This window comes from Mesoplodon bidens, assembly GCF_964165515.1.
Source record: "Mesoplodon bidens genome assembly, chromosome: 2".
Taxonomy (NCBI): domain Eukaryota; kingdom Metazoa; phylum Chordata; class Mammalia; order Artiodactyla; family Ziphiidae; genus Mesoplodon; species Mesoplodon bidens.
The window spans coordinates 45,533,572-45,557,787 of record NC_138177.1 but is presented as its reverse complement, the minus strand read 5'-3'; the positions used below and the strand labels follow the sequence as shown (position 1 = coordinate 45,557,787).

At 47.0% G+C, this 24,216-nt stretch overlaps 2 protein-coding genes across 22 annotated transcripts in view; one reads left to right on the top strand and one right to left on the bottom strand.

Annotated features, from left to right (window-relative positions):
- Window positions 1-21,718, bottom strand: part of LOC308612554 (uncharacterized protein) — a 164,087-nt gene extending 142,369 nt beyond the window's left edge. For 13 of the 15 annotated variants that reach the window (XR_014015116.1, XR_014015117.1, XR_014015118.1 and 10 more), the window contains exon 1: window positions 21,607-21,668. Coding sequence is in view for 1 of the 15 variants with exons in the window: in XM_081225095.1 (XP_081081221.1) it covers window positions 21,607-21,633 (27 nt within the window). In the remaining 14 variants the exon portion in view is untranslated. Of the gene's footprint in view, window positions 1-21,606 lie in introns of all 15 variants that reach the window. The other 2 variants (XM_081225092.1, XM_081225095.1) reach the window with 2 other exon arrangements.
- Window positions 21,636-24,216, top strand: part of PROX1 (prospero homeobox 1) — a 49,592-nt gene continuing 47,011 nt past the window's right edge. For 2 of the 7 annotated variants that reach the window (XM_081225085.1, XM_081225079.1), the window contains exons 1-2: window positions 21,636-21,723; window positions 21,859-21,964. The gene's annotated coding sequence lies outside the window, so the exon portion shown is untranslated. Of the gene's footprint in view, window positions 21,724-21,858; window positions 21,965-21,984; window positions 22,795-24,216 lie in introns of those variants that run through there. The other 5 variants (XM_081225084.1, XM_081225081.1, XM_081225082.1 and 2 more) reach the window with 4 other exon arrangements.

Below are 24,216 nucleotides of genomic sequence, written 5' to 3'. Positions count from 1 at the left end.
GACACTGCTGATGGCAGTGTCTAGATTTAAAGATGGGTAGTCTCATTTCAGAGTCTATCCCTGTAACCACCCTGTTTTACCGCCTAGCATATAAATGGATAGCCTAGACTAGAAAGATCTGTATCATGAGACTATCCATGTCCCCCTAATGGTAGAATAATAGGGGACTTTTATTTAATGTTTGCTTTCTATTTCCATATTCTATATTTTATAATCAAAATGTTTTGAAGGGTTACTGGGGAAAGAAGCTAAAATTTGCTTAAGGAAGGAAAGAAGCTGAAACTTGGTTAATGAAGAAAACTTGGTTTTCTCGGGTGCAGAAGACCACACAAGTTCAGAAGCTGGAATGATGGTCTGAGTGGCAGCCAGCATCAGTCCTGGCGCTGTTCAGACCAGAATTCACTGCTGTCTGTGACTGATTGGGATACACCTTCCATCTGCAACCTTTCAGTTCTCCCCAGGTCAACCCCCTTCCAAGGCTGAGGATATGATTCCGAAGGTTGGACATTTGGGAGTAGGGGAGGGATTGTGGGGGGCAGGGATGATGGGCTGGGGAAAGTTCACATCTTCAGGGCTAATCTGAGAAGAGCATCAGATTCTCCACTTCTTTTCTTCACACAATCTACCCATGTTTGTTTGATACCTGACTCATTCAGTCACACCCTGTCCCTGTTTAGATGTGCCTGGTGACAGGATATTTCTCAATTGCATTAAAATGAATATGCTTTTGATCATTTCTTTATCTTTTAGCTTTAGAGAGACATGCTGTAGTTTCCTGGGCGTTGGTGTGATGCGTGTAGCCTGTTCTAATGGAAAGAGACATAGCTTGGAGTCTGCCAGGCCTCAATTAAAATCTTAGCTCTGCCACTTATCAGCTACAGATAATTTATTTAATCTCTTTGGTCCTCAGTTTCCTCATCTGTAAAATGCAAGATGCTAGATAGAAGGTTTGGGTTGGCAAAATAAATAATAATTATTATATAATATATAATAAGTAGCACCTATAAAATCATTAGATGCTATCCACACACAAATTCCAGCAGAAGACCCATTCCTGCCACTTCTGGGAAGTTGCCAAGTTGCTACAGAAATGATGTGACAATGGACTCCAATATATTATTGAAATGACATTCTCCAACTCCAGGGGCTGAGGAGCTTGCTGCTATCACAGAACCCCCTTTAGGCCAGTCTTTTGAGTGTCACTTACACCAGTTTGGAAGTAATCTGCTTGCTCGCCCTTCCAGCAAAGGATGTCATGATCAGCTAATGGAAAGTGACAAGAAGGGATATAATGAATGAGAGGGAGTTAAAGTTTGGGATAAAAAAAAAAAGAGCCTTGTTCTTTTGGGGAATGCACAATGCTAAGCATACCATGTTAAATCGTGCATGCCAAATAATGGACTAATTAAGAATCTTCATCTATTTTTTTCACATCTCATTTTTGTTGCCCTTTCAAAGATGTATTTTCAAATTAGCTCTTAGCTCTTTAAATAAGTACCAAGGGGAAAGAAAAAGAAACCTTGGCTATCAGGAAGCAGAAGATAAATGTAAAAAAAAAAAATACACAGAGAGTGAAGATGGGGACTTTGTGGGAGACATCGGGAAGTTTTAGAATTATAGCAGCAACTTCTTGAATAATGGAATTTAATAACATATAATAAACTATGATCCAGGAGAACTCTGATTCAATCCCACTAATTGCTCGAGCCAGTGAAATGAAGGCGAAGTTTATCGTGCCAACATGCTGCTACTGCCACAGAGCACCGCAGGGGACAGACCATTGTTCCCAGCTGCCTACCTCCTCACACCCAGAGGGCACATGGTCCCTGCCCTCCAAACACCAGGCTGAATCTCCAACGTTCAATGACAGTCCTCGTTCTAGGACTTTAAAGTCACAGAAATGTATTTTTTTGCAATCAACAAACTATTGTATTAAGGAAAGAACAGAGGGGTTACTAGATACAAAGCCTTCAATTAGGTTAGAAAGAATAATAACCAATATGCTTTCATGCTAATGTCAAAAAGTACAAAAACCTATAATAAATCTAATTGAGCACATGATCATAAGCACTGTTTTTCTACCTACATAGTTCTGTTATATTAAGGTAGACTCCAAATAGAGAAACACATTTTTTTTCATTGTTATTGAAAAGGGTGGATTTTTTTTTTCTTTTTAATTTGGATCATTTTACCAACGTCAAAAACTGGGAAGGTATAATTAAGGAAAAAATGATTGTCTCTGTCCTTACTCATTGATTATTTCTAAGCATAAAAAAAAGGAAGGAATGAAAGCAATTATCTGGATAATTCAGGTCTCCCCCAAAAGATGAGAGGTTTCTAATAAAAACATACTGGTTTTGCCTAAATTATTAAGATAATAGCCTTACTTTCCATGTTATTTTATGAGTGTGGACCTGTCTATTGATGAAAAATCTTTTGTTACTATTTAAAAGGTTTTTTAGGTTTTTCTGACAATTAAGTATATAACTTTTTGTACCTAAACATTACTGTACCTCAAAAATAGCCGGTCTAAAATTCTACAGAGCATTTTGCAAAGCAGCTATTTAAATTACTAAACCTAAAAAAAGGTTAAGTGTTACCTTCCCTTTCCCAAAAAGGTCCATGAAATCTGGAATACATTTGAGGGCAGACGGGGGAGTGAAATACCTCTGTAAACTGATAGTCTAAAAACAGCAAAATTAGTATTGTGCCATGGCCATGAGCAGCTAATAAAGAGAACATGGTCAAAAGAGATTAAGGTTCAAGTTAAGGTCAGAAAAGAGACTGATTGAGGAAAACTGCCATGTTCTGTTGCATGGCAGTTTAAGTGAGACAGTTTCCCCCCTGAATCAGTCTTAGGTTGAAAAATTACACTGTTGGGGTTAATAAAGAGGCCGGGCATTTGTTTGGACTGAGACTTCAATTAAAATGTTATTTGGGGCAGCCAGAGCTAATGTCTTGCTTAGAGGTAAACTGAACTGCCTTTTTAAGAGGATGGAAATAAAAGAAGAAGAAGAAGAAAAAAAGACCACCTAATCTGTCAAAGACCCTGAATAACTGGCAGAAAGAATTGTGTTTGCTGGACCTGTGCCCAACTCAGCAGTGAGCATTCTTAAGGGTTTTGTGACATCATCTGAGGCAGCTGAGGTTTTCTGAGTTTTTGATTGTTACACTGGGTGAGGACTCTAGTGTTCAGCGGAGGCTTCTTCGAGACAAAGAAAAAAATCTGGTTGGTGTAATATGCCAAGTTTTTTGTTGTTTTGTTTTTTGTTTTTTTAATGCCACAAAAGGGGGAAGACCAAGAATTCTGGGTCTTCGTCTCATGACTCTATCCCAGAGACAAATATTGATGAATACAGTTAATTGAATTTCTCAGTCCATACGAATTCGCCCACAGTGAAACAAGACCCACCGAAGTTGGCTTTCATTTCACTTCTTTAAGGTGAGTGGAAATCCACCTTGAATAAGCTCCTTCCCCTCCACAGAGATTCACTGAACATGTTTACTCTGGCCAGCATCCGGCATACCTTGGCCAGCAAGGCAGACACTTTCCCAATGTTTATGGGAAGGGAGACAGTCAATAAGTGAACAGATAAATAAATATACAATTACAAATTGATAAGATTGAAGGAAACAGAGTGAAAATGGGGAAACATTCTATTGCTCTTCAGTCTTTTTCTTAACAAATCCCACAAGCAGCAACTATTTGAAGACCTCATTATTAGTGCCTGGGGTGGTTGAGGAAGTTGGTTAATGCTAGATAGAAAATATGTGATTTTCTGTTGGGGCGTTGGGGATCTGGTCACGGAGATAAACAGTGATGCACAGAGAGAAGGGGGTGGGACAGTCAAAATTGCATGAATTAGAACCAAAATGAACTTAGGGTATGGATTTTTTTTTTTTTTTCTCTGACTGTGCCTCGCGGCATGCAGGATCTTACTTCTCTGACCAGGGATCTAACCCGTGCCCCCTGCAGTGGAAGTGTGGAGTCCTAACCACTGGACCGCCAGGGAATTCCTTTAGAGTATGGATTTTGATTGGCATTTCTTGTCCAAAGAGTGGTACAAACAAAGCAATGGACTTCTATGGAAGTGCAGAACCAGAAAAGGCCCCCTGGGGCATAGAGGAGTGAAGCCAGGTGACAGCACAAAAGAAAAGATGCACTAGGGTCCAGAGATGAGGAAAGGAACCATTCCTGTTGCTCATTTCCTTTATGCTATTCAATTTTTTAAACCAAGTCTAGAGAATGGACCCAATTTGTCTGGATCTCAATCCACATTGATCTGCAAAAGTTCTTTCATTCAAATTGAAGAAGATAATTATGAGCACGTGAATTTCTCTCTCTCCCCAACCCACCAAAATGAAAACAAAAGAAAGCTAATAGAAGATGCTTAATCTTTAGACTACTCTTTAAGAAGTTCATCTTGGTTGAAAGAAAAGTGGCAGACAGTGCCTCAAGTCCAAGCCACACAGAGGCATAATGCAAAAGGGGAAGATTTGATACTTTGAAAATGAAATGCCAATAATGAGATCGCTGCAGTGGGAACCAGTGTACCAGCGAGCTGAGAAGTAACACAACATCATGAGTGCTACGTCTGTCCAAGTCATGGCAGAAACCTGCCAGGCCCAGATTGACATCATTAGTCATTTAGAAGCCCATAGATTACAGAAAAAATTCTCCTCCTCCTCACTGAAAAGAGTTGATTATTAGTTTAAATAGAAACTGATTAGAACACCAATTCTTCAAAGCATAAATATTTCATTCATCAACCAGTTGCAATTTATCCCAGGGCAATTAAGAAGAAAGTATGCAAAGCTACAACACAAAAGGTGTGACTACAGTCAACTTGAACAGGGAATTAGGTTTGACATAGATACTGGATATGGGGTGAAAACACAGACTACACTGTCCCAGACATAGTCAGGGACTGTGGGGGGAAACATGCATAACTATACAACCCAGTTAGCCCTCTTCAGTACCCTTCACCCCTTGAGTCTACTTGAGCCAATATGATTCTCATTCAGCAAACATTTGTCAGATACTTTCTAGATGCTGGGTGCTGCGTTAGGTATTGGAAATTCTACCCTGGACAGGACAATCACATGCCCTTCCTTCTCTTTTTTTTATTTTTATTTTTATTTTTTTATTGGAGTCTAGTTGATTTACAATGTTGTGTTAGTCTCTGCTGTACAGCAAAGTGAATCTGTTATACATATACATATATCCACTCTTTTTTAGATTCTTTTCCCATGTAGGCCATTACAGAGTATTGAGTTCCCTGTGCTATACAATAGGTCCTTATTAGTTATCTTTTTATATATAGTACTGTGTATATGACAATCCCAATCTTCCAGTTTATCCCTAACCCCCCTTACCCCCTGATAACCATGAGGTTGTTTTCTACATCTGTAACTCTATTTGTTTTGTATATAAATTCATTTCTACCCTTTTTTTAGATTCCACATATAAGTGATATAGTAGGATATTTGTTTTTCTCTGTCTGACTTACTTCACTCAGTATGACAATCTCTAGGTCCATCCATGTTGCTGCAAATGGCACTATTTTATGGCTGAGTAATATTCCATGGTATATACATACCACATCTTCTTTATCCATTCCTTTCGAAAAGATACATGCACCCCAATGTTCATTGCAGCACTATTTACAATAGCCAGGACATGGAAGCAACCTTAAAGCCCTTGCTTCTTAACCATCTCCAGCTTATCTTCAGTTCTATCTGTCCCCTTACCCGGCTTCACTTTTTCCCATAGTATTTATCACTACCTAACATTGTATCATACCTATATTTGTTTCCTATTCATTGCCTCACTTATTAAAATACAAGTGCCATGGGCAGGCACTTTGACTGCCTTACTGCATGGTATCCCCAGCACCTATGCCACATTAAGGGCTCCAAGAATATGTGTTGGATAAATAAGGCTTATGTTCAAATAACTCCATTTCAATTATGATAAGCAGAATAAAAGAAAACTATAGGTGTTGTGAGCATGTATCATTAGGAAATGAGGGAGGCGTTTCCTGAGCAAAGGACTTTTAATAACTAAAATCAGTAAATTAATAAGATAAAGAGAGGAGTTTGTCTGGAGAAGGGGTTAGGGAGGGCCTTTCAAAGAAAGGCAGCAACAGGTATAAAGGAGCTCCTGGTGCTGAAATGACAGGAAAAAGGCCAGTGACATGGAGCCGAGGGGAGAGTTTCAAGAGATCAGGTGGGAGCTGTGGACAGGAGCCAGATGATGCCAAGTCTTGCAGGACACACTCAGGATTTTGGACTTTACTGAGCAATACAGAGAATTTTAGGCAGTGACATGAACACAATTCCCAATTCAGGAATCTCTCTAATAAGCACCGAAGCGAGCATCGTAGCCTGAGCATTCTGAAATCACCTGGGTGTACGAAACGGCTGAGCTACTTCAACATGCAGAGAAGAGGGACGTATGAAGACCTGGCCATATTTATCAAGGATATGGTAGAGGCTCCACATTATAACAGGCAGTATGGGGAGGATGAGATCAGCAAAAAGATGGGTGCCTCGGTCCCTGAAGAGAATATAACCAAGCTACAGAAAGGCAATCTGCATTCATGGAAAACTTAAAGGGAACTGAGAGCCCCCAAATGAACATGTGTGCCTGGGTCCTTCCAGCTTTGAGGCCAGCGCTGCCCCATGAGGCCTCTCCTGGTCCTGCCAGGCCTCCCCTGGGTTCTATACTCCAGCAGTAAGAGGCCACCTCAGGCTCCCCCGGCACAGATACAGTGTGTCTCCTCCATACCTTGCACAAGTTACCTGTCATTCTACCCCTCACTCCACCCTCATGGTGCCTCCTGACAGGCTGCTGGGCTCCTGTCCAGGACGCAGGACTAAGATGTGACACATGGTAGGTACCCAATAAACATTTGTCAGATCAACTTTAGAGAGTATGCTAAAATCTGTCACTCTTTTCATACCTTTCTAGCACACGCTTATTGCATGTCTACTTTGTGGCAGGCACAGTGTTGAGGCCTTTTCATGCATTCTCATTTAATCTTCACAATAATCTCAAAAGGCAGATATTGTTATTATCCCCAATTTGCTGACAAGGAAACTAAGGCCCAGAGAGGTACAGGAACTTGCTTAAGATTTCTCTCACCATGTACCAGGGACACGAACTCACTTCCGTTCCTCTCCTAAGGCCCTGGTCCGATTCATTACTTGCTTATGCTCACCTCCTCCCTGAAGGCTTCCTTGATAGTCCAAACTGCCATAAAGAAAAGCTTCAGGGCTCCTGAAGTATTTTCATAACTATCCTGTCTAATGTCTTCCCAACCACTGTGAATGCCTCTGATGGGTCTTCTTTATCTTGTGCTCAACGAACGTTGAACACAGTATTTGGCACATGATAGGAGTGTGAATGATTATTTGTTGAAGAATAAATGGGTGGAAAAATAAGACCTTTTAAGAAACTCATTAGGAAAATACATTATACACGAATTCTAACAGATAAATTGAAGAATGACCATCACGTTAACAAGAATTCTACATTTCCTATTGTTTCCTCCCTCTCCACCTACCACCATGTTCCTTTACATACTGGTTTCTCTGGTAAATTGAAAATCGGGTTCATTTTCAAATGAGAAACATTGTCCTGTTACATAAAAGGAGAAAAGGAATTATGAAGACATTACATGACCACACATGAGTCATGGGTCCACGCACAAGCTGAGAGGACATCCAGGAGAGGAGCAAGCAGAAAAGGGAATTATTCACTGCCACCAGATTCTCCTTCACAAGCATCAAAAAAGCTATACCTCGGGCTTCCCTGGTGGCGCAGTGGTTGAGAGTCCGCCTGCCGATGCAGGGGGCACAGGTTCGTGCCCTGGTCCGGGAAGATCCCACATGCCACGGAGCGGCTGGGCCCATGGGCCATGGCTGCTGAGCCTGCGTGTCCGGAGCCTATGCTCCGCAACGGGAGAGGCCACAACAGTGAGAGGCCCGCGTACCGCCAAAAAAAAAAAAAAAAAGCTATACCTCATTTAAAAGGGCAGAAAGATGAGTGATAACACTTTTTCAACTTGGAATATATCCCACAGAAATATTTAACGCAGACCTACAGAAGCTGAAATATTCCAAACCAACCACAATTCAGAAGATGGGATCTCCCTGATGCGATCACTATACAAGAAACAGCATGTTTATTGTCTCATAAGAGACATGTCACCTAACAATTCATAGGAGGGGGTCTGAGGGAAATAACTCACCCATTGTGAAGTCAATGTTCAAATCAATATGCCTTGGGGAGAAAAATATTGCTCATTGATGGAGATTGATTTTTCTTTTCCTTAAGAAATTCTCGAGGGGTAAACAACATTTTTTTCATAGTGAATGTAAATAAACATGCCACTGTCAAGGTCTACATTTTCCTATCATCATTAGTATGATACTCAAAAATTATTAGTGTAATTATGAGTGCCTTTTGACCTAGTGAAAAATAGATGTCGGTTCCATTTTTTTAAATCTCATTTTAATATCCAAGCAACAGGACCACCAGACAGACAACTTGAGGTATGTCTTCTGCTTTACTTAACAGCACTCTTACCAGTGAGATGATTTTGATGTTTTAAAACAATCAAAAATTAGCATAAAAACTAAGAAAACTGGATCCTAGATTTGTTTACCTAAAAATTGAATAATGACTACTTTTTTTTAAACTTCTCACTGTCTCTCTCTTACATTTCCTACTCCCAATCCCCCAAATGATTACAGCAACATTGCATCTAGCCATTTACCAGCTGCCTTCCGAAAGAGAAGGAGTTTTAATGGGCAAAGGAAAAGAAGGCTGAATTTAGTTGGTTTATATTTAACATGTTGCTTCAGGCTTGTGAATCTTTCAGATTTCTTTACAAGGCTACAGCAGATTATATTGCCTAATTCATAGATTGTCTTCTTAGGTGAAATGTGTGCCAGAAAGAAAGCTTGCCGTCTACCCTTTTGAAACTCAAAGGTTGCATAAGAAAGGACAGATGGATGATTTGGGGGAAAAAAGAAATGTCACTCAATTAATATTTGTGAAAAAGGGTGTCACAGATAACTGGCGGAATTTCTACCCATTGGCAACTCCCCTGAGCAGCCCAAGATAAACTGAGTACCCAGGCTACCAAGTTCTATGAGGAGAGGAGAATAATTGTGCAGACGATTTCAGAGGCCGAGCCGGGGAGGCAATAAAAGTGTAGCTCGATGAACCATCTTCTGTATGCAGGAATAACCACTGACACCCTAGGAGGCAAACAGGCCATTTTTGTTGTTTTTCTCCTGTGATGGAGATGGATTCATATCAAGACACACTCCCACATCCTATTCCTCCCATGTCTAAAAGAGCATGTCAAGTGGCTTGAACAGATTAAATTAGGAACCAAGCTCATTGATTGACACACAATCATGACTTACAACTTGACTTTAGGAAAAATTCACACTACACTTAATACTCTGATTTTTCTCATCTAATAGATTGACTGCAAGCTTATGGTAGCATGCTGAATGCTGTACAGAAGGACAACAAAGTAAAGCAAAACAAAAACAAAAACTAAAAAAATTTCCATTAAAAGAAAATGTAAGACCTAAACTCACCCTTCCTAAAAATTTGCTTCTGTAAGAAATAAAAAGACCTGGATCCACCAGAAGTACCAAAATCAAATCTGTGTTAGTCTTTTAAAGTCCTACTTCTTTAAAATTCAAGAATTATCTGCATGCTTTGGTAGGGATGTGTGGTTACTTATTACTCACAACATATTTCTGCTTTGATCACAAATTGAGGAGGAGCTAACATTGAGAAAAAAGGAACAGAAATATCTATAGACACTGAGAATAAACTGCAGACTTAGATGAGCAAGGCTGGGGAGAGAAAATATGATCCTCTAGGAAGAATAATGTAGTAACCATCAGAACACATCTGGGATTTGATTCAAACTGACCTGGAACTGAATGGACCTCCAAGCTGTTCTGTACACAACACACACACACACACACACACACACACACACACACACATTGAGATTTCTAAAAGTGAAATTTCAAAAAGTTATCCAAAGGAGTTAAACTAAGAAAAGATTTCACTGGCAGATACAGGAATAACTTTACCCCTTCTATGGTGACCTGCGAGTGGAGTGAACAGCGGGCTAAATAGATCTTTCTATCAAAAGGTCCCACCTAACCCTCCCACTCCAGCAGGGTTCTGAAGGTGTCAGCAGGATTTGGTTGACTGGACCATTAACGGAGCTTCGGTTAATTATTGACTGATTAGGGATTTGCCTTATCTTTCCATCAGGAGCTGGTTCAAGACTTAACGGTAAGCAATTTAGAGCCAGGGTGAACCTACCCACATGCCTTTTCTTCTTTTCCTTTGGGTCACTTTAGCTTGTCCTTCCCCTTAATTCACGTTCGGGTCAGAATGGCCAGTCCTTCCCGTGCTTGGGAGTCCTCAAAAGGACTGCACATGAGAGGGGCCAGGTTCATGGTGAGGCATGTCCAGAGACAGAGGCCTAGAACAGTGCTGCCTTTTGCAAAACTTTGCTTATTGGCCTGGGTTCTCCCATTAAGTCCCTGGGAGAAAATCGATGTCTTTGTGTTTCTAAAAATGCTGGTGATGCCTGTGGGTAAGAGTCAGCCCCCCGCCCCCAAAAAGCAGGCAGCCTCTGCTGAAGGCCTCTTGGCAAAGCTGGGGAATCAGCACAGGCAGCTTGGGCCCAGCTGCCCCAGATAAGAGGTGGCCCGTGTTAATGTACAGGCTTCCTCTGCACCTCAGCAGGGCCTTCCTTTTCTAAACAGTCTCCCTTTAATGTTGGCGAATGTTGTTTTTCCATTGACTCAACATCTCGCCTCTGGTGGTGAGCCAGTGGGGAAAGTTGGAGCGGGGGAGGGAGGAGGAAAGTGGGAGAGAGTGATGCCAGGCAGAGGAGAGAGGGACAGTGAGCCACGCTTCCAAACAAGCTGGACACCTGCTTTGGAAAGACAGTGACCAAGCCTAAAATTCTTTCTTCCTCACGATTTAGATCAGCTCTTTGTTCCCTGCATGTCTGTGATCTGCCCTGGCCCCTTCCCCACAACGTTGTCTCCTTCCCTTCGCCAGGAACTAATCCAGCATGGTAACTACCATGAGGGATTCCTAGCTTTTCTCTGCCAATTTAACTGTCTTATCTGAAGGAAAGAAAGAATAAGAGAGTTATTGGAGTGTATTAAAGAGGAAAAAGAAATTCTAGGGAAAAAAATGAAACCATTGATGGGAGGAAAGCAAGAGAGAAGAATGAAATTAGAGAGGAAAACAGGGAAGAGGAGAAAGGGGTAAGGGAGGGGAAAAAAGGATGGAAGTGAAAGGCAAAAGGGAGAGAATAAAAGGATAAAGCAAAAAAGAAAGAGAAGAAAAGATGAGGGAGTGCAGAAAAATGAAATCTGAAATGAGAGGTTTTCCCCAGAAGCTTGGTTTTTTAAGCCACAAGACAGACCCCAGGTTGAGGATGGAGAGCAGTCAGTCCCCTCTGGGGCTTCTCTGGGCAAGACAAGGTCAAGGGGCATCTTCAAAACTAAATCTTGATTAGAGCCAGCTAAATGTTTTGACTTGAAGGAGACATGCAGGATTAAAAAGCAAAATAGAGCAGCATGGGTAAGAAAGGAACAGGAAAAGAAAGAAAATTGAAAAAAGAAACAAAACTCACGGGAGACACAAAGGGAATGATAGAAAACACTTCTGAATCAGCTAGTCATCTACTAACAAGCTGCAAAGATTTCCAATGACAAGTTGTCACATTAGTTTAGTGAAACTGAAGCAGTACTTATCCCCTTTCCTGTGCTTAATCTCTCCCTGCGTGCCACAGAAACATGCTACCACGTTTAATAGGATTAGTTTCATTCACTTTCTCCCTCCACCCCTTTTATTTTTTACAATTCTATTTTCAGCAATACAGGGATCCTTGAATTCGACTTCCTGCGGTGCACAGCAAAACCTGGCATGCATGGGTTTTACCCTTTAAAGACTTTATTTGAATCTGAAAAATGTAATTTGACTATTTTGTACCCCCTCCCCCAAATGAATTACTTTGTCCTCCTGGAAATCTCCATAACTTGGAGGGTGGGGGAGGGAGAGTTGATGGTAAAAGGGTCAAGAGAGAACCTGGGCTATGAAGAAGCTGACAAAGCCCCATCCCTGCAGAGGCCCTGTGCCCTAGGAGGAACTGTTCTGGCTCTGAAGGCAGGCAAACCTGGGTTCCGATTCTGACAGCTACTTACCGGCTTTGTGGCCTTAAGCAGGTGGTGAAACCTTCCCTGTCCCCGTTTACTCATCCATACAATACAGCAGGGATAATTCTCATCAGGGCTGTTGGGAGAACTACACCTAATGTACTTATTTCTTCACTGCTAAGGTTCACTTTTTCTCATATTTTATTATGTTCCTGCAATCAATATGTCCTACAATCGATTGTGCATTTAAGGTCATTATGTTTTCCTTTTCTCCCAAAGGGCACATTTAAATGGATGGTGTGTCTTAGAGTCTATGGCATTTTAGAAGAAAATGGAAATGCTGGACATAAAGCATCTGGCGCAGTTCTGAGGTAGGAAGTGCTCAGAAGATGCTAGAATTATCTATCACTGCTCATGCCCCTCCCTCCCATATTCTCACAGAGAGACCACTTTGAAACATGGAGAAAAGGAGGTGTTGACACTTTTGTCTCTCACCCAGATTCCTTTAGACTCCTGCTCCGAATTGAGGTTTCAGAAACCTGGCTAAATCGAACACATCATAACTGTCCCTCCGTGTTGGATAAGAACCAAAATCGTCCGGTCCACTCGCTCTCTCAACAGGGTCACCAACTGCCACGCTCAGCAGTGTCTTGCAAAGAGTAATTATCTGCTGAATGATTCTATCTTCTTGGAGCCCACTTTGGGTTCCGCAGCCCCTCCTGCCCTCTCCCCCCAGGCACCAGCCCCGAAGATTAGCATTGAGACCCCCGAAGATTAGGTGAACTCCACCTGCCCCGGGAGGGAAAAGGATGGGGCTTCGGGGACCTGGGGGAGTGAGGGAGGCACCCTGGGGCCTAGGATGGGGATGGAGGGGAGGTGGAGCTGGGAGGAAGGAGGAAGCGGGCTGCCCGGAGCCCGTGCGGGGCGCTGGGGGGACACCCCCCGTCGGAGCCAGGGCGCGGGGAGCCACGGGTGGAGGACGCACGGCGACACCCCTCCGGATCGGGAACGCGCACCAACAGCGCCGCGCACGGGGGGAGCCCGGGCTGCCCGCCCCCGAGAGGCGGCTGCCGGGAGGGGGGCTGCCCGAGGCCTTCCGCCAACCGGGATCAGCGGGTGACCCAGAGCATTCCAGAGCCTCGCCAGACTGGCAGGAGGCGCCCTTCCCGCGAGCCGGAGCAAGGGTCCGATTTAGCCTCCAGCCTCGCCTTCGCTCCCGCCTCCCACTCCGTCCCTCAAACCACACTTCACACCCCTTCCGGCACCCCACCCCCCAGCCTCCTCGCCCACCCCCGACCTCCTGCACCCCCCATCCCCTCCAGTTATCCGCTTTGGCCCTCGCACTCCCAGCCCCACCTCTCCCCTGAACTCCACACCCTCAGCCCCACTGCCAGCTACCCACCCCGCCCCTTACCTTGTGCAGGACACCTAGTCCACCCACCTCCACCCACTTCACCTATAATCTCCCCTCACCCCTACCTGGCACCCTCCCACACGCTCCCTTCCCACCCCCCTTCTCCCAACCCCCCACACTCCTCCTCCAGATCTTCCTCTCAGCCTCTGCCCCTGCCCTCCTCCCCTACAAGAATAGGCAAAAGTACTCCTTCCACCACGACCACCACCAGGAGGGGGCTTTGGGATAAGGAACCAGAAGCTGATACCTGTCTCCCTACAGCCTGGCTCCAGATGTGTGTTTCTCTATGGTTGTTGAGAGCCTTTGTTTTGTCCCCTAGAGTCACAGACATATCCCTCTCTCTATCTACCCCCAGTAGTCACAGAGCAGGAATCTTCCACACTGGCCCAAAGATATCCACAAACGCTGGAAGGACGGGCATCTAGGGGTCAAGCTTGGGTTTTCCCTCATGCAGAGAGTAAAGGGTGCCCACTCCCAGCCCCTGAGCTCATTCAGCCTAGGGGCTGGGCCCTTGGATGCCCCAAGCTGGAAATCTCTTCCTTAACCCAGGAATAGGCAGTGATTACTAATCTCAAGCCTTCTGAGGATACCAGCAAAACACCTTCCTTGGGATGGTTCATTAGCCACTCACAGCCACCTCCAGTTCTAAAATTGTCAGCCGTCTTGATCTGTTCTCTGCTGGCTATGCCCATTCCATTCCTCTGGCTTTCTTCCCCTCACCCTTCTGCAGAGTCACAGCCAGTGATGGCCCCTTCCCGCCTATCTTTCTTTCCCTTCTATCTTTCTTTCCCTTCTCACAGCTGTCTTTGGCAGGGCTCTCCCTTAATTACCTTGGGGTGTGTTCCTATTCATTGGATCGAACATAATTTTACGAAGGGTTGTATTTTACATGACATAGATTTGGGGGAGTTGTTCATTCACACATGTAAAAACATATGGTAGGTGATATACATTTGTTTTAGTTTTACCTAGGAATGTTGTCCTTTTTTGCCTTCTTGTTGTTCCCTCCTTGAATAGAACTTTTTGTCCTGTGGTTTTGTTGGTGGGACAGGCAGCTTCTATAGGAAAGGTTTGCCGTCTATAAAGCAGGGAAGGTGAAAGAAAGAAAGAAAAGAAAGGAAGAAAGAAAGAAAAAGAAAGAAAGAAAGAAAGAAGGAAAGGAAGAAAGAAAGTAAGGAGGAAAGGGAGGGAGGAAGGAAGGAAGAAAGAAAGAGAGAGAGAAAGAAAAAAGAAAGAAAGGTTGATTTCACATCGGTAAATGCCTCCTGTCTGCCAGTGGGACTGATGGACAGTTCTAAGTCCAAGAGCACAGGGCCTAGCTTCCAAACATACACCAATGCTATTTTTTATGGCTTAAAAGGTGAGAGGTGAGCATATAAAGTGTCCAAAGTAGCAAGTATGCATAAGCTAAAATGTGCATGCACGTACACATCCAACGACAGTCCACTTAGCTTCGCCAAAAGATTGGATGGGAGAGGGCTCTGTGCAGGAGGAGTACAGGTCAGAGCAAGTGTGAAGAACACACATTTGTAGACCAAATAGTTTCCATTTTTATTGAGCACCAGTCATGTGCTGAACAATATTACTTATGTAAAACTCTCTACAATTAGGAGTTGGATATTATCCCCATTTAACAGATAAAAAGAACTGAGGCTCAGATAAAGTGACACACCCACGGTCACAGAGGCAGCGACTGGCTGAGCAGTAACTGGAAACACAGCGTGACCCCCAGATTCCCACGTCCTCCTGCTGATTGCCTAGCTGGTGTGGGCCCAGAAATCCTTATTTTCGAAAATCTTCCTTGGTGATTCCTGTTGACTAGCCCCGTCTTGGGGACCGCTGCTCCACCTCAAACCAGCCCGCTATATCCCTGTCACCAGCCTTGCCTCTGAGCAGCCTTCTCCGCGTTGGATAAAGTATTTAAAACATATTTAAATAGCAATTTTGAAAAGCTATGCAGCATATGGATTTTCCTTTTGATCTCAAAATGATGACAAACAGACACTTAGATACTTCATAAAAGAAATATTACCAGAAAAATTATAGAAATCTGGCTTTCAACTTTGTCTTGCTCTAATTTAAACAAAATGCAACTTTCCAAAGTCACTCTCTCTCCCCCCAAATAAATCCAAACTGGGAGCTTCCTTCTCTTTTTCCCTGCGTGCGCCTGGCCTACACCTATTTATTTCTAACTCACTGGAGTCCTGAATAAAAGCCTTGTAAGATGGGCAGTAGGGATTACTTAAATCCTACCATCAAAGCCCCTGAAAAGAGCATCTCCTCCGAATTCACACCCTTGACTTAAAAGACCGAAGAAAGGGAAGCTGCGAGTAACGGCCAAATATCCTTAGACCTAAGAAATAAAGGGGGTGGGCAGAAGGGGAGGTCTCCAGCCCTCCAAAGGTCCCCGCCCCTCTCTGGGTCCCCGGCGGTGGCCCCAACCTCCCAGGTTAAGCGCGTCCACCGGCTCGCCGCCGCCTCGGCCCCGCAGCAACAGGCTGGCGGCGGGGGCAGGGGCGGCCGCGGGGCTGCGCAGGCCCGGAGGCGTCGGACGTTCCCCGCTCCGCGGCGCGCGGGGAGCAGGTAGCTGCTCTCTGCGTCCGGTGTGTGCCCAGCTCGGGTCAGCGGGGACGTGCGGAGGCCCCCGGGAAAGGCCCGGGCCGCGGGGTTGGCGCGGGGCGACCCACACTCCAAGGGGCACGCGGGAGGGAGGGGCGCGCCCTCCGCCCTCCGCCCTCCGCCCTCAGCGCGGCGCCACGGCCGCCTCTTCCAGCGCGCGACGTCTCCGGGCCAGAGAGGCCGCGACACCTAGCGCGGGGCCGAGGCTAGGAAGGAAGGGCCGGGCGGGAGGAGGAGACCGGGAGGAAGCTGCAGGCGAGGAAGCCCCATTGCCGCCTTGGGGCCGGAGAGGAGACTCCCAGCGTTCCCTCCCGACCCGAAACTTTTCCAACACACGCAGGCGTGTGCCGCGCGAGTTTCGGCGGCCCCGAGTCGCCAGCGGGAAGGAGGCTCGTCAAACAAACCTGTCCCCGGGCACGCACGCGGAGGTACACAGGCACACGGGGAGGGCCTGGGCCTCCGGGGAAGCGCTGAGGGCGTGCAGGCAGCGGGCGCCACCCGGCCCGAAAAGGGCTCCCCGCGCGTGGGAACCAGTGCTTAAAATCCTGCCGAAGCTCGGAAGTGTAGCGGTGCCCAGAGACTCTGCGTAACTTTGCCCACTGCGCCCCCGCGTGCAGAGGCGTCCCCTCACACTCACACCCTCACCCCACCCCATGCCCCCCGGCTGCAGCTCGAGACTACCCTTGTATTTCAGGGACAGGGAAAGAGATGCTGATCCGCGCCAAAGAGGGAGGGGTGTAAATGGCGCGAATCCCACTCCCTAGCACCCCCAGATTCGGAGGGAGAGCGCCCCGTTCTCCCCGAAAGCGTCCCCTTCACTTCCCTGTGCCCTTGGCTTCTTCACTACCGTGGACTGAAGAGGATAAAGCACAAGCAGATCGATGTGTATTTTTTTCTGAAATCACGACGTCTCCAAATCCTAAGCCCTCAAAGAGCCGGGTAGGGTTGGAGAAAGTCAACTTATTTCGGGGCGGGGGGAGGGCGGTCGGCAACGGTACCCCTCGGAAAGCGCGCGCGCGGCCTGGCGGGCGCCTCGCCGGGCTCAGCGCGGCCAGGCGGAGTGGCTGGATTATGTAAGTAACAGCCCTCCATGTGCTCACCACCATCTGTTAATATCTTGATATTGGAAAGTTCGGTGCCTGAGGCAGAGCCAGGGTTGGCGACGCAGAGCTCCCAGCCTACTCCTTTCTACTCCGAGGCAGGGAACGTACCTCTCTTTGATTGTTTTCGCCTTCTTCCATAAAATCAAGTAGGAGTGTGCCCCTTCAGTCACTGACAAGCAACCCTCTCTAACCGCGGGAGTGTGTTTGTGGGAGAAGAGTGATTTTCTTCGAGGCCACTTTATTGTAAGGAATCCTTTCAATGAGTTTTCATTTTTATGACAATTCTAGGCTCCTTTAGGCGTTGTGACGGGCCCTGATTTGGGGGTGGGGGCTTTATTATTTAAAAAATTACTTTTTTCTGCCAACACCCCTGACCCCAAATTCTTGTAAGCGTTATATTTCAGCTTCTTTGGAGTGATTCGCTTCTGTTTACTTTGAAAGCTGTTGGTTAAACAAACATCACTCGGGAGGCTTCTAAGCAGTGGGGTTCCCAGGAGAGAAACCGTGCAGCTGCTACTTGCTACTGATCTCGTGGCATTTCACTTTCCCCCCCATTCAGAACAAATCCAGGTTGGGCTTGGCGTCACACTGGGCATAGGGATTGAGAGAGAGAGAGGGAGAATATGGCAGGCAGGCAGTCTGCCTCTAGACAGCCTGAAGCAGGCCGGCCTGCACCCTAGAGTTGTTTATTTCTTTCTCTTCCTCTCTTCAGGGTGGTGGTGGTGGTGGTGAGTGGTGCATGGTGTTGTGTGTGTGTCCAGGCTGGATCTCCAGCATCCTTCTCCTGAAATAAACATCCACGTTTGTCTCTCAAGTGGTCTGGTTGAAATTCCCAGAATTGGTTTGTTTTAAGATCTGCTGACGGTTGTTTGTAAGGTTTTAAATTACTCATATGCGGTCTTCTCTCCTACCCCCACCTACTGGCTTTAAGAAAGAACCGGAGGGGTAAAATACACCGAGAAAATGTCAAGGCGAAGTGTGTTTAACCCAGAACCAGATGCATAAGTGAGAAGTGCAAGAGTTTGACTAAGAACGCACAGATCACCCTTCAGATAAATAAGTAAATGTAGCTTGCACGGATGGGGTTTGTTGGAAGACCGGTCAGAACTTGTGTTAACTTTTAAGTTATTGGGGTTGTGTTGGCATTGGGGCGGAGAAAGGGACTGACCCTAGGCTTGGCCGCTGGTTTCAGAGATGGAGCTAATATCTAGGCGACTTCTTGTCTCCGGGGCTGACTGATCGCTTCTCGCCTATCAGAAAGCAAACCGGGAGTAGCCCGAGATAGAGGGCTCGGGCCTCACGCCTTGCTCCAGGGCGGTGCGAGACCCGGGAGAGCGCCGCAGCTCTGGCAAGAGAGGTTGCCAGGAGCCTGGCCTGTACGTCGCCTAGACATTAGGGGACAGGACCGGGCTCCGCGTACGCAGCTCGCGGAGCTGGGCTGTGGACCGAGCTCGCTCGTCCAGCGTCGCGCGCGCTATTTCAAAAAACCGCTCTTGTGCCCAAATGCGGGCTGCGAACCTCCGCGGCAGAGCTGGCAAGCCGCGAGCCTCCGTCGCCGAGGCTGGGGGTGGGGGAGCTTTCCTGTTTGCCAGGCGGGTTACCCCGACTAAGACTGGGGCCTGCCTTCCCCCGGGAGTGATAAAGGACTTACTGGGGCTCGCAGGGAACTTTTCCCGCCGCCACTTCCCGGGCGTAGTGTGTGCTAAACGTGCACCCGAGCGCTAGGTGCAATTGACATAAACTTGTGGGCTAAAGTTAAGCCGTTTCCTTCCAGGGTCTGAACCTTTTCTCCCTCCCAGCTTCCTTTCTTCCCCCTCTCCCCCTCCTCCTTCCCTGCCCTCCTCCCTTTTAAATGTCAAACTGAGCAGATGGTTTTAAGGTGTGGAGGGCATGTATTCTTTACTCCTGCCAGTTTATTTGTGGGCTGGCGCTCACATGTACATACTGGGATACTTAAGGAAAATAATAGGACGAAAAAGAAGAAAGGAAGTAGCCTTGATTCATTCACAGAACCCACATTTCCCCGCTCAGTACACCCGCTTCCCTCGAAAGGACCCAACCAGCAGAAGCATTATTCCATCCTGTATGTAATGGGCACGTTGATAGATTATTTCTGTCCCCAGCCTAAATTGTCCCTTCTCAACCAGAACACTTGATACAGTAGCCGATCATTGGAAGTGTGAGTAGTGTGTTTGTGAGGGTCTGTGTTGTTTCCGTAATGGGGTGGGGTGGGGAGAGTGTCAGGAGGCGGCAAAAGGGGAGAAATGAAGGCTGGAGATGCTCAAGCAAGTCTTTTTTTCTTATCCCCAACACCTAACCTGGACGGCCTGATTTTTTTCTTCTTCTTCTTCTTTTCAATGTTTGAGTCCCGTGCCAAAAGTTTCCTACAAGGTATGGACCATCACTATTCTTATTCAAAGATGTGACTTCACGGTTTGATGAATTTGAGGCTGAGATTGTAAGTGTCCTAGGAAAAGTGTGTGCGTGCGTGTGTTGCAGAAGATGGTGGTAATGATCGGCCAGTATACTTGTAACACACTTCACAAACACTCTGTTGTCACGACGCAACACGATTCAACCTTTGATCTGATTAAATTCGAGGGACACACGAAAAATACTTGTTCCCATTCTACCAAGAAATGAGTGTCTTATCGACTAGGTATGAATGTTTCTGCTTCGCAGCCCTTGCAAGTCCTAGCTTTTATAGGATCTTTAAGTCATAAGCGCAGTTGCTTTATTAAAAGCCATTTACTGTGCCCGGTGAAAGAGACATTCTAGCTGCGGCTGGGCGCTTGCGCTTTAGCATTAGCAACTTTCAAATCCCAAGAAGCCCTTTAAGAGCCACGTTATCTAAAGAAGTCTTGCTGGTTATTTTTCGTCCAAGAAATGTCAAACCAAAGTGAATTTTCTATAGCTTGACTTAGAAGCCCGAAGTTTAAGCGTTTGAAATTTCTTACCGAGTATACTTTAAAGTTTGTTACCCAGAGGTCAAAACGGTGTAAATCCTATTTGAAACCTCTCTCTTTAATCATTCTGGGGTGAGTTACTGAGCGGTAATCGCGTGGTACTGTTTGTAACATTTTTTTTCCCGTAAAGCTTGCTGTACCTACAATCCAAATAAAGTTGTAGAGGTAACCGAGGACAAATATTCTTCCTAACAATTTTGACGGGAGATTGACTGGGATTCAGCCAATACTGGTCTTCTTATATCAGATGCAGCGGAGCCGGTGTGAAACCTCTGGCACCTATTATTTTAATCCCAAACCTACCTGTACTTTATTGTCCACCTCTCCTTTAAAAGGAAGCAAGGGTGACATGTATTCCTGATACTAGCTATGATCATTTAAAAAGTGGAATGTTTTGAGGATCCTCACTCCCTCCTCTTAGACCACCCCACCCCTAAAACCTCCACTTTTTCTCCAGTATACTTTTCTGTGCCTTCCTCCACCCCTGTCCGAGGAGCGCTCACTCGCTCTGCCGCTCAGCGAACTCGATCAGCTGTATCTGGGAAATGAAGGGGGAAAAAAAAAAAAAAAGACCTGCGTCCTGGAAGAGCGAGTGTGAGCTGAGCGGCGCTCGCGCGGTCGCCGGCTTTGCACAGCGCCCGCAGATGGCTCGCTCCGGCCCGGGAGCGGCGATCCGGTCGCCCCCAAGCAGTGGCTGCGCGCGGGTGAGGGGGGGTGGGGGCGGGGATGGAGGCGGGGGAGGGGAGCGCGGGGCCCCTCTCCCCTCCTCTCCTCCCAGCCCCTCACCCCCACCCCTTTTATATTTTTTTTCCTCCCAAGTTCTCTTGCCTCGCTATCCCCCCTTGAATCCGAAGGCGCCTCGCGATTGGGTGCTGGGGCCGGGTACGTCAGTCAGACTGTGACGTGCAGTCTTCCTGTTTCCTTCAGCTGTGTCTTAAAGTAAATCTTGTTGTGGAGCGGAGCCCTCAGCTGAGGGAGCGCTCTGAAATAATACACCATTGCAGCCGGGGAAAGCAGAGCGGCGCAAAAGAGCTCTCGCCGGGTCCGCCTGCTCCCTCTCCGCTTCGCTCCTCTTCTCTCCTCTCCTCTCTCCTCTCTTCTACTCTCTTCTCTTCTCTCTTCTCCTATTCTCCTCTCTCCTCCTCTCGCCTCTTCTCTTCCCCTCTCTCCTCTCTTCTTGTCTTCCCTCCTCTCCTCCTCTCCTCTCCCTGCCCACCCTCTCCTCTCTCTCCCCTCATTCTCCCCGTCGGCCCGCTCGCGCGCTCCCGCACGGACTCACCGTCCCTTGTCCAATTATCATATTCATCACCCGCAAGATCTCACCGTGCGTGTGCGCGCGCGTGTTTTCCTCTCTCCGCCTGCAAAAAAGGCTCGGTCCCACTGCTCTCTGCACCGAGTAAGTATCTTCTCCCCCTCGCGAGTCCCCTCCCCTTTTCCAGAATCACTTGTACCGGCTTGTTCTTGAATGAGAAGAAAAGAAAAGAGACTCCCATTACTCATACTCGTGTAAACATCTTTCCACCCTCCCCAGGAGAAAATGGTGTTCTTTAAATGAATCATAATAAAATAGTGTCTAAACAGTTTCTAAGCAGAAGCCTCAGTGGAACTCAGCGCTCCGCCTCTCCCAGTTCCTACGAGTAAGTGATCCGCTTGGCTTTTCTTTCTTTCTCTTTCCTGCTGGTGGCTGGAGGGTGGTGTTGGCGAGGGGGGGGAGGCTGATAGTGCTGGACTTGTCGCTGATCTTGTCACCTTTTGTGTACTGTTTCTGGAGGGGGAGGAGGCTTTTCCTTCTTTTCCTTCTTTCTCTTGCCCTCTCTTCCCAGGAGAGAGGACCGCGAGGGGGACCGGGTCGCTTTTTGTTCGTCTGGATCCCTGCTCTCCTCCCAGCCTCATCCTTCCCGTCTCCCCCGGTGAAAACTCCTGGGCTAGTCCCCACGTCCTTGCTCTTTGTCTAGTTTATTATAGCTGCCTTTCTTCCAGGATCTTCCAATTTGCTTGTCATTTGCATACCTTTCACTTCTCCTTTTTAACCCCAGCAGAGGGCCTGGGAGTAGGGAGGAAGGGAGTGCGGGGGGGCGGGGGGCGCTCTGTTACTTTCCTCTCAAAACGCTGTCGAAGCCGAAATGTTGAAATCAGGGTTGGAGCAATGGAGAGATGGTCCTGGGAAACGAGCACGGCGCCCCTCCCCTGTGCTCCCAGGACCCAGGGCTAGGTCAAGTTGAGTAGGGTAAGGTGGCACCGGGAGCCTCAGGGGTCCTGTGGTGGGAGGACTGGGGCCCAAGCGCGGCGGGAGGATGGAAGGATCGAGGTCCGGGTGGGGGTAGAGGATGTTCTCGGGCAGCGGATGTGCTCGCAGTCACCGCTGGCAGTCGACGTGGTTGGGCTGCTTCGATCTGATCTTGGTTCGTCTGGGTGGTACCTGCAATTTTGCCCCACTCCGGAGGACTGGAGAGGGAGGAGTGAAGAGGTGAGAGTGATTGTTACTGGGGAGAATAGTGAGGGGGCGAGAAGAGCTGCTATCTTGCCTGAACCGGCAAGGAGGGGGACGACGGGGGGCAAGCTGGGGGGAGACATTACCCAAAGCCCAGGTTGGCAAATTGTTGGTTCTTCTGCTGTGCCCGCCACTTACTTCTCCTGCTAAAACTGAACGTAGGTGGAGGGTATGGATTGGAGGGGCGAGGTGAGGGGGGCGGGGGGCGGGAGGGAGGTAAAGGGGGAGTAGCTTTGGAGAGAGACTCACAGGTCTCCCGCCACTTCTCAGCTTTTTTTCGGAAGTTGAGAGTCCTCCAGGCTGGCCGACAGAAGACCTGGGAGGAGGGGTTGAGCGACAGTCTTAAATAGCCCAAGGAGGCAGGCTGGAGTGTGAAACTTCTGTTCTTGGCAATCCAGAACCCACTCCGCCTGGGGGAAGGCTGGGAACTCACCTGCTTGTTTTTATTTTTCCCAGAAGGTCTGTGTTGTCTCCTTGAGCTTATAATAACAGTGCAAGCACAGGGTGGCCTGCTCTCAAAGTCAAGGCTAGAAGTCTCTTCTCTTGTTCTCCCCCCCCCACCCCTTCTCTCCCATCTATAACCTGCTTTACAAAAAAAAAAAATTATAATAATGTCCTTTCCTGGATTAGGTAGACAAAGGTCTATTAGCCGAGAGCTGCGCCATGGGCAGGGCCTGACAGGTGTGTTATGTCAAGAAAGACAGGTGCAAATTTCCTCTGTGTCTGTGTGTGTCTGTACAGTTCCAGACCTCAGGGTGTGCTCCAGGGTTGCGGAGGTTTATGGGTTTATGGTTGCCTTGGTTAATAGGATTGTCCAGGCTCATGGGAACTGCGCTGTTGTTATGTTTTGAGCCCTGCCATGTGAGTTCTTTGGTTGGGGGTGGAGGACAAGTTGGTATGTGTTTGTTTATTTTTCTTAAGGATGTTGGCAGGCTGCTGCTGAGGCTGTGTCTCGGGCTCCTGTCTGCCAGGCAGCTGAAAGTACCCCCACTTCAGGCAGCAGGTGGAGGGAGATTGACTTTCCCTTCGCTTCCCTCTGGTTTACGCCTATTTCCCAGGTCTTTGGGGCCATTCGGGGGGAGTAGTGAGAGCGTCTTGTGTGTGTGTGTGTGTGTGTGTGTGTGTGTGTTTTGGACATCCATGGGTGGTGTGTGTAACTGCCAAGAATACCAAAGTCAGTTTGAAAGTGTTACTGTTTTTAAAGCTTATCTTCTTTAGCGTGCTTTCTCCCTGCCCAGAAGGAATAGGTATGTGCATAAACTCTTTCAGGTCGTATGTTAAATACTCTCATAAAGTAGAATGAGCCTGTCATTGTACCAGACATGTGCCAGATGTCCTAGTTATTACTTTGATGGAGAAGGAAAATCTCAAGTATGTGAGAGGTAACTGTGCTTTTCT